Below are 8698 nucleotides of genomic sequence, written 5' to 3' on the forward strand. Positions count from 1 at the left end.
TCCCCAGAGACCATCCTCCTTCTCTAAGCTTTCTCCCTCCATCCCTCAAATCCCCAGGACCTGCTGTCTCACCTCAGAGCAGGGAGCAGAAGCCTGTTAGGTAGGCACTATTGACTTCTAGCAGGACATCACTGTATGAAACCTATGCCCCAACACTTCTGCACCAAAACTACCCTGCTCTTTCTTCGCCCACATCGGAGCCTCATTCACCTCAGAGAACAAGACACGGTGGGACAGAATTTGCAGAGCAGAGACAGATGCTAAATGTGCAATGTGCTCAGTAGTTAGTTCACAGGGGTTTTCAGACCAGTCCTTGCATCATTTTGTTACATGCGTACACACAAACACATTACCTCATACACACATGTATCCCCACACATTGTTTTTGAGCGGATCTCTCAGTCGTCTCTGTAGCAATCGAAGGAAGGTCTCCACACAAATGTGGTCTGAAGAAGCTTTCAAGCCCATACACAGCCGGAAGAAACAGGCTTCACATTTGGCTATTAGATTACATCTTTTAAGTGACCTTTCTCAACTACAGCTCTAACTGATCAAATACCTAGATGTTTCACATCTCTGCCACCAGCAGAGAAGCCATTTCTTGTAAAGGAACATACTCCTCTAGGCCAGCAGCCCCTGCAGCTCCCTGGGGTGTAGCTCCAGCCAGGCAGCTGTTTTCTTGCACAAGGTAGGTGGCTGTCTGCAGTTTCACGCAGAAGTGATGCTAGGTCCCATGTCCAAAACAGCAAGTGCCAAGTTTTCAAGGCCAGATTGACAAGCAAGGTCTGCCAGCATCCAGTTGGATCACAGCAAATTAGCAGTGACGAGTTGCACTGAGGATTCAGACTCACAAAATCTTGCACTTGAAAGGGAGCAGCTTAATTTGGCCCCCATAACAAAGTGGATCATTTATGGGGGTTGGGAAAGTGCTTCAAAAGGTGCTTCCAGAGCACTGTGTTTCTCCAGTGTCGATCTCCTCTCCACTCCTGACAGCCCACCCAACAAGACCAGGTAGAGTCAAGTCATACGAAGGTTTCTGCGTGGCTTCCTAGGATTTAAACTTGAAGTAGGCTTCAACTGCAGTGAAGGAAAAAGGCGGTGCATTAGGGCAATACCCTGAACCGGAGTGGTAGGAGGGGAAGGAAAGAGCATCCAGACACTCACTTGCATATTCCTGTGGTGTCATGGGCTGGTTGATGATGCTAGTGAAGGCTGCGATCCAGTCCAGCTGGTCAGTCTCTGTCTCGCAAGTGAAGAGGTATTCCCGGTCAGGGGTGACAATGGTGATGCCGTGGTGCCAAGAGAAGTTGCCCTGTGTCCCCGAAGGCAATCCCTTCTGGATGCTGTAGCCATTCTCTCTGCTGCCCACAAATACCTCACCCTTAGCAAACACATCCTGCACATCAGGATGGAAAGAGCGGGATTTACAGAAGCCCAGAAGAACCAGGGAATAATAGCAGCACACCTAAGGACAGGAGGAGACTGGGGGAGGACATGGGATGTAGCAGCAAAAAGATCTGAAAGTGGTTGGGGGATTCAGAAAAGCAGTGGGGCTATGCTCAAAGGCAGCGGAGGAAAGTGTAGAACTTGAGAGGGCTGAGACAGGAACGACTGGTCCTGTATCTCCCTGTTACCCCCCACGTCACTCTCCTCCCCATCACCACCTTTAGACCACTGCCCTCCCTGTTCCCGTTGTCTGCAGGCAGTGAAACAAGCACAGAAAGCATGAGATGAACTAAGCGGGAGGGAAAGGGGAAGACCTAGAGCCCATTCGAGCGCCTGGGGAACCTGCAAGCCTCCCTCGCTGCAGAGCAAAGATTTGGTTACACTTCGACCCTGCACTGCCGCCTACAGCTGCCAGAGGTCAGATCTCCCCCTCACCAAAGGGTCCTTGAAGTACATGAGCCTGCGGTGATCCAGCGTGAACCAGCGCTTCTTGAAAGCCTCTCTCTGCTGCGAAGAGAAGAGGTGGCATATGTAAGGGGACAGTGCCCTCTGGCGCGAGCAGTGCGAACGGATACCCAAAATTCGTCCCAACCGCTTGAACCAAGCCCCTGCCCTAACAGCAACCTCCTCCACACCCTTTCTGAGCTGAGTGGGGATCATTATCGGGTTTTTCAGTCCCAACTGCTGTCCCCAACTCTTGGACTTCTGTGCAGGACCCCAGAGTTGAGACAGGAGAAGTCTAGACGCTAAATACCTGTAAGGCCACGCACACACAGACACATGCAGAGAGATCTGTTGATCTGGGAGAAAGCAGGGGCTCTGGCTGCTTCATCTACTTTCACATGTGTCCTTCCCCTTCCTTTTATTCTCCCCTCCCTTGGTGCACACACACTCTTCCCACCGGTGTCTAAAGAGTCAGGGGGGAATGGGGAAACAGCAGGAGAAAAACATTGAAGTAGGGAAGGTCAGTGGCTCTCTGGCAGGTCCCTATTACATTTTATTCTTCCACAGCAGCTCACCTTGGGACCAGTCTTCTCCATGTATCCCTCCTTCAGGAAGTTTCTGGTCAGCCGATTTTTAATCTGACAAAAAGACAAGAGTAGCATTCACTTAGCCACATTTCTTTGATGCTCGCTTTTGCCTTTCCTTCTATTCCCCCAAATTCAGCCACTTTTTAAACTGATGTTTCCAGAACTGCCTAGCCAGGAGTCACGTCTGCCTCCAAAGTGCCCAGAAACAGCAGAGTGTGGTTCTTCTCTGGTCACCACAGGCCCTTTTACACACGTGTCTTCATCCCTCCAGCAAAACACTGCAATTTCTACTTCTGTACCCAGGGATCTAATAGTAGCTAATGAGCTCCTTTATCACACAACCGAGTAGCAGCGGGAGACTCAGCACTGCTCTCTAGTGCTGCCTTACCTCATTATCGTTGGCAATGGGAAATGCTACCTTCAGATAATGGAACTGCACTGAGCGAATGGCATTGAACCAGTCAACCACCTCCTGAGAAGGGAAAAGGACAGCACAGAAAGCTTAGCCAGAGCAACAGCGAGCCATCTAAATTCACCCAGCTGCTCTCAACCCCTATGTTAACTACAAACACAGCCAGCTGTCCCTCTCCAGCACCTACAGTACCTCCCTCGCATACACATAGCCAGCCCGGCTGCCCCGTTCCCTGCATTCACAGACAGCACAGCTCCTCCATGCAAACTGACTCAGCCCGTGCTCCCCTGCAGCAAAACTCTCCCACAGACACACAAACACAGAGCCCCCACACTGTTACCTCCAGCAACCCACACACACATCCCATCCTACCCATGCTTCAGACTGTTTAATAGCAGCAGCTTCTTAAATCACCCCAACTACTTTGCAATGGTTGATGCTAAAACCAGATACCTTTCCACTTTCATGGTAGACAAATATATTCCGGGTCTTGTTGTCTTTGAGATAGGTGATTTGCAGGCCATTGGGGTTCCCAATCTTCACTGGCTGGAACGTAGCATTGATGAGATCTATTTTAACATTGATTTTGGGTTCTTTGGCCTGAAAACAGAGTGACATTGGTCATACATGAACAATCTTAGTGGGAAAGGGACCTAAGTTACTGACTTAGTGGGGTAAGATGGCGTCAAAGCATGTTAAAAGTAATTAACTGCCACTTCCAACCAAAACTGTGTTCCAACATTCCCTTCACTGTGTGGCATGCTCAAGTCCAAACAGTGGACCAGCATCTCCAATTTAAATTTAAGCTGTGTCTATTCTGGAAGTGCAGTGAGACACTGAGAGTGCCTCTGACTTTACAGCTGACCCAACCTAGGGGCTAATGGACCTCAAAAGGAAAGATCCCACTCCTGCTCCTCCCTACCCCAAGCCATTCCCTCCCTTGTGACAGTGCACTTGCCCCATTCATTTCAGGGAGATGAACTAGCAGAAGAGTAGCCCTCCTCAAAACAAACCAAACAACAGGTTTTTGCCAACTTGGTTTGCAGTGGGGTGAGGTTGTTTCCAGGAATGGTGCAGGATTACACACCCAGGCAAACAGATAGGGGTGGAGTGAAAGATCAGCCCTTTTATCAGCAGTGAGGGCAGGGAGTAGGGAAGCACAAAGGGAGCACATGGGGAAAATGTCACTCTGACAGTAGGAAGGGGACCCATTTCCTCAGTGACAAATGCTTCTCTGTTACTATCTCTGGCTTGGGATGAGCAAGGCAACCTCAGAAACACGCGTGAGAGACATAAATTTCTCCATGACCCGGCTGCCCCGGGCGGAGCATGCAGTGAGGTGCTGACCACCATACTCACATCCTGCTTGGTGAAATACTTCAGACAACCCTCTCTCTCAGACAAGAGGAACTTGCGGGGTTGGAACTGCCCGTTGTCTCGGGCACGCTTCCAGAGGATCCCTTCCTTCACCCCTAGGAGCAGAAAGGCCACTTTTAAGAGTAAGGCACAGGCACAGCAGGCACCAGAGAGCTGCATGCAGCCTGGGGTCCCAGCCATACCTCTGGGACAAAGCACATGATGGACTATTGCTGAGAACACACACCTGAGAAGGAGAGGTCTCACTTCTGACTTGCAGCTGAAGATGGTGGTGTTCCTGGGTTTGCAGCCCAGCAAACAGCCACCAAAAGGCATTCCCAGATGCTCCCCACCTCCTAGACCAGCTCCCACTACTGCTTCTGACAACATGGGCCATTTCTCCAGTGAACATCAGAGTCCTGGCCCATGCAGACCCTGGAGTGGGACCAGCACTCTTCTCACTCAACTCTGAAGGCCCTTGGGCTCCAGCACCTTGTGTCACAGCTCTGGCAGTGACATTTCAAAGGCAACCGCTGTGGTTGGAGGGGGTGGCAGGCAGCAGGACAGAAATTCCCCGCCACAGAGGTCTGGCTCCACCAAGACAGCAAATGCCTTTGAGCAAAGCCAGCTGGTAATACCAGGCTTGGAAGCAACCTGTGGCAGTGCCAACCTACACCGCTCACAATTTAAATTCCTCCAAAATAATGCCCTCTAAGTACCAGTCAGGTTCTCAGGAGAATGTGTGGGATCTGCAACACTGACACTATGAGCTTTCTCTTAATGGTGCTCAAAAGCTTCCAGCGAAGGCAACGGGCAGGGTATTTTGCTGCTGTGTTCTGCTCTTACCATCAGAATACGGCAGCTGTCTTCCTGGCTCGGTGAACTCTTTGCGTTCGTATTTGGCCCGTATCCACTGCTCTCTCAGCACTCTGGGGACAGAGGTGACAGGTAGCTCAGAAATTAATTAGGGAACCCAGAACTGCCCTTCCCCCTTTTCTTCTGTATGCAGCAACTTACTGGCAGTCATTGTAGTTTGGCTGGTAATAGTAAATAGGGATGTGAGCTTCGTATGTGGCTTTAGACACAGCATTCCCGTGCTTGGCCAGAAACTGCAGAGTTAGACATAGAATTAGTGCCTTCCCTTTGATGCAGACTCACACTGGGCTTTTTCTGTCCTGAGCCACTACAGGGTTAGATGCACATCGAGCTCTAACGGAGAATTCGCTTTCCCATCCATTGCAACATCCCAGCCAAGTCTATCTAGAGAAAGGTGTGTCTCAAAGGTCTTGTCTCCTCTCAGAAGTTATACTGATTGCACCTGAATCAACAGAATGCCATAAATGTGGGGCTGGGTGCGCACACATTCAGTGGATTTGCTGCCATGCCCCACATCTCCAGGCAGATTGAGTTCAATGACAGCTCTGCAATGCCCCAAGGACATTCCAAACCTCTTTGCTCCTCTCCAAAGAGCAGCAAGATACAGATTATTTTCTTTGGATCTCTGGAAAATATTTTCAGTCCCCTGAAGATTAATGGATTGGGGGCGGTCTAATGGGGAGAAGTCATGTTCCCATAAATGCCATTTTTCTCAAGAGATCCCATAATATCTGGAAACTCTCCTCAGACCATGAAATTGCCCAAGATTTTCCCCTTGGACTGCTGCAACCAAGAAGAGATATTGAGGCTGGATAATGCTGGCAAGTGGGAAATGAGTAATCTGGAGTGACAATGACCCTGAGCATTGGCAAGATGCATTGCAAGAGCTCTGTGTTAGCCGTAAAGTAACAGGACATGGGGAGACACATAACGCAGTGCGTTAAGGGGAGATATCCCCTCTTGAGTATCCAGAGCACGAGTAGCAAAGGGACAGATTAAATCAGATTTAATCCCCAGTTCTGTGAGGCCAAAGGGCTGATTTTCCCAGGACATGGTAGCGTATGGCCTAGACCAAACTCAGCTGACATCCCAGTGGAGATAAATATCTCACCTGCACTTGAGCATCATCCCAGTGGTCCATCTTCAGGGATTTGACTTTGCTGATGCTAGGGATGTTGCGGTGAATTCCCGAGCAGCTGAGGCATATGAAGACACCCAAAGTAGAGGATGCCCAGTCAGGATCTGAGGGTATAAAAAAGGGTATGACTAGGGTTGGTAAATTTCCCTGGGAGATAGGCCTCAACTGAGAACATAGTTCAGAGAACAGAGAGCTGGGTGACCACAGTTTCATCTGAGCTGATTAATTAACACCCAAGGTGCAGTCAGGAAAAAGCATAGCTATTAGTCCCTCGTTTCCCCTGCTATAACCACCTCATCTGAATCTCTATTGACTCTTGACTATTGAATCTTGAAAAACTCCCGAAGTGCTCTGCAAACTCTCTTTGTATAAAAGGTCACCCAAGATGAAGCTGAAACCCCCTCTGGGAAAAGACTCCAGGAGCTCTTCAGTGCGACACACCAAAACCCGCAACAGTACTTAGCTCAAGAAGTGAAAACCAGCCGTGAATCCTAAACTTTCCAGGGAGAATTTAAGAAGGTAAAATGGTACTAATTAACGTAGTCTTAATTTGGCTTGAGTGGTACACTCCAGATGACCCTTTTGGGAAGAGTTCAATGGGTATATATAAGCAGCACTTGCAGGACCTCAAACTAGGTACCCTTTCGAGAGGGCAAGCCCTTCAGGAAAAGAAATCTCTGAAACACCCATGGCAGGTTGTCAGCTCAGAGCTGAGTCACGGTGGAGACAATGCCCTCCTGAATCATGCCTTTCTTTTGGAGCAGTTAGGATTTCACCAGGAGCTTTCCTGTCAGGTCCTGACTGGGCACGACCTTGATTTGTGTGTGAGATCCGACGTGACTACAACCCACAGTGCTGCAGCGACGCAGCCCCTGCTCATCCAGCACCACCACATCCCCATCCTTCTTTCCACCAGCACTGTGGCAGCATCTCCTTCCTCCTCCCTTACCAACTCACCTCTAGGGAGAGGATGCAAATACCCAGACGGAGCAAAGCCTCTCCTCCCTCTCTGCCCCAGGCTCCTGGGCAGTCAGATGCCAGCACCACAGAGCTGCTAGAGATCAGCCCCAGCTCCCTGCTTCCAACTTTTCCTCCAGCAGCCCTTGGGGACTCACCTGGCTTCCCACAGTCTGCGCACAAGGAGTTTTCTGGTCTTCTCCACACCTCCTTCAGGGCCTTCATGCTCCTCTCCTTGCCTCCAGCCATCACATCCAAATGCAATCCCTCCAAGCAGAGCAGGGCCAGGAGGGCAGCTTCCTGCACCTTCTGCACCTGTGGGCCAACCTTCTGGGTTGCCCAAGGGAGGCGTAGCCACCAGAGAGCCAGAAGCTCTTGCAGGCAGAGGAGAAACGGGAAGGCAGGAGAAGCCGTAAGGTTAATGAAAGGAGCGTGGAGGCCCGAAGGCACACCTGAGCCGGTTGAGCGCAGGCAGGGACGAAGAGGCTAGAGGCTGAAGTGCACCCAGACTGCGAGTGAGGAGGAGGAGGAGGAGACCTGCCCCATGGGCGTGGAGGGAAGTGCAGCTATTAACCACAGAACTGGTTTTTCCGCATTTCTGCTGGTGAAAGGACAGGCCAGGAAAAGAGCACAAGCACCAAGGAAGCTGATAAAGGCAAAGTGGCTCTGTACATACGAGCGGCCACCAGACCATGTCAGGACTCGTCACACTCTGTGGGCTGGAGGGTTTGGCTTTAGCTGCCCCACTGGAGCTTCCACCATAGTCAGCTGGCCATCATGCAAGCATTACACCCATTTTTAGGGGGAGGACTGGAGGGCAAGAGTTCAGCCAAAGTTACTCAGGCCAGCAGCCAAGAACAGGGCCGTCCAGATGCCCCCACCTACTCATGCTGGTACATCTCCCTACCACTGGCTACAGAAACCACAGCTGTCCATCCAGGTCCTGCATCTTGGAGACTCCATATCAGAGCCCAGACCACCCCCTGCACTTGCCTCCCCCAGCTAAAAGGAGCAGCACAGGCACCACTGACACCAAGCAATGATGATAGCTTGAAATGAACTCTCAGACCTTTACTGAAGAAATGTGCACGTCAGATATTTGGAGGAGTTACTTTTATTAAAGAGATGCAGATGTAAAATATTCAGAGTAGCAGAGCAGGTATCAAGGTGACAGATCGGGTGCTATGCTGGCCAGATGAGGCAGTGCTGTAAGAGTGCTAGGAGGGAGCTGAATTGGACCCGGAGCTGGAAGCACCCAAGCCTGAAGAAACCCCTTGGTTCACCCCAGGCTAGGGACAGGGCCAAGAACTGACACCTGGGAAGTATCTGCTGGTGGCTTCTCTCTCCCGCCCCAGCCTAGGGGGAGACAACGCACCATGAACAAGCAGGGGGACTCACACAGGTCCCACACACCGGTGGCACAACAGGACCCGACTCCACCCCGCAATCAAGGCCCTGGCGTGCCCTCCCGCTCACCCCACA

The 8698-nt window shown here is 50.9% G+C and overlaps 2 protein-coding genes across 2 annotated transcripts in view; one reads left to right on the forward strand and one right to left on the reverse strand.

The window, feature by feature from the left end:
* Window positions 1–1048: 1048 nt before the first annotated feature.
* On the reverse strand, window positions 1049–7465 carry LOC104538301 (arf-GAP with dual PH domain-containing protein 1-like). The gene is made up of 11 exons (XM_010181454.1): window positions 7375–7465; window positions 6233–6363; window positions 5263–5354; window positions 5092–5174; window positions 4249–4361; window positions 3343–3489; window positions 2866–2949; window positions 2466–2528; window positions 1882–1953; window positions 1165–1396; window positions 1049–1077 (listed from the first exon to the last, which is right to left on the reverse strand). The coding sequence occupies exons 1-11, from the start codon at window positions 7463–7465 to the stop codon at window positions 1049–1051; spliced, it is 1137 nt and encodes a 378-aa protein (XP_010179756.1).
* A 1127-nt stretch (window positions 7466–8592) lies between these two features.
* The window catches only part of NOL12 (nucleolar protein 12), a 3344-nt gene continuing 3238 nt past the window's right edge, over window positions 8593–8698 (forward strand). The window contains exon 1 of the mRNA XM_010181457.1: window positions 8593–8618. Coding sequence (XP_010179759.1) covers window positions 8593–8618 — 26 coding nt within the window. The remainder of the gene's footprint in view (window positions 8619–8698) is intronic.

The sequence above is a fragment of the Mesitornis unicolor genome, unplaced genomic scaffold (assembly GCF_000695765.1).
Source record: "Mesitornis unicolor isolate BGI_N332 unplaced genomic scaffold, ASM69576v1 scaffold20833, whole genome shotgun sequence".
NCBI lineage: Eukaryota > Metazoa > Chordata > Aves > Mesitornithiformes > Mesitornithidae > Mesitornis > Mesitornis unicolor.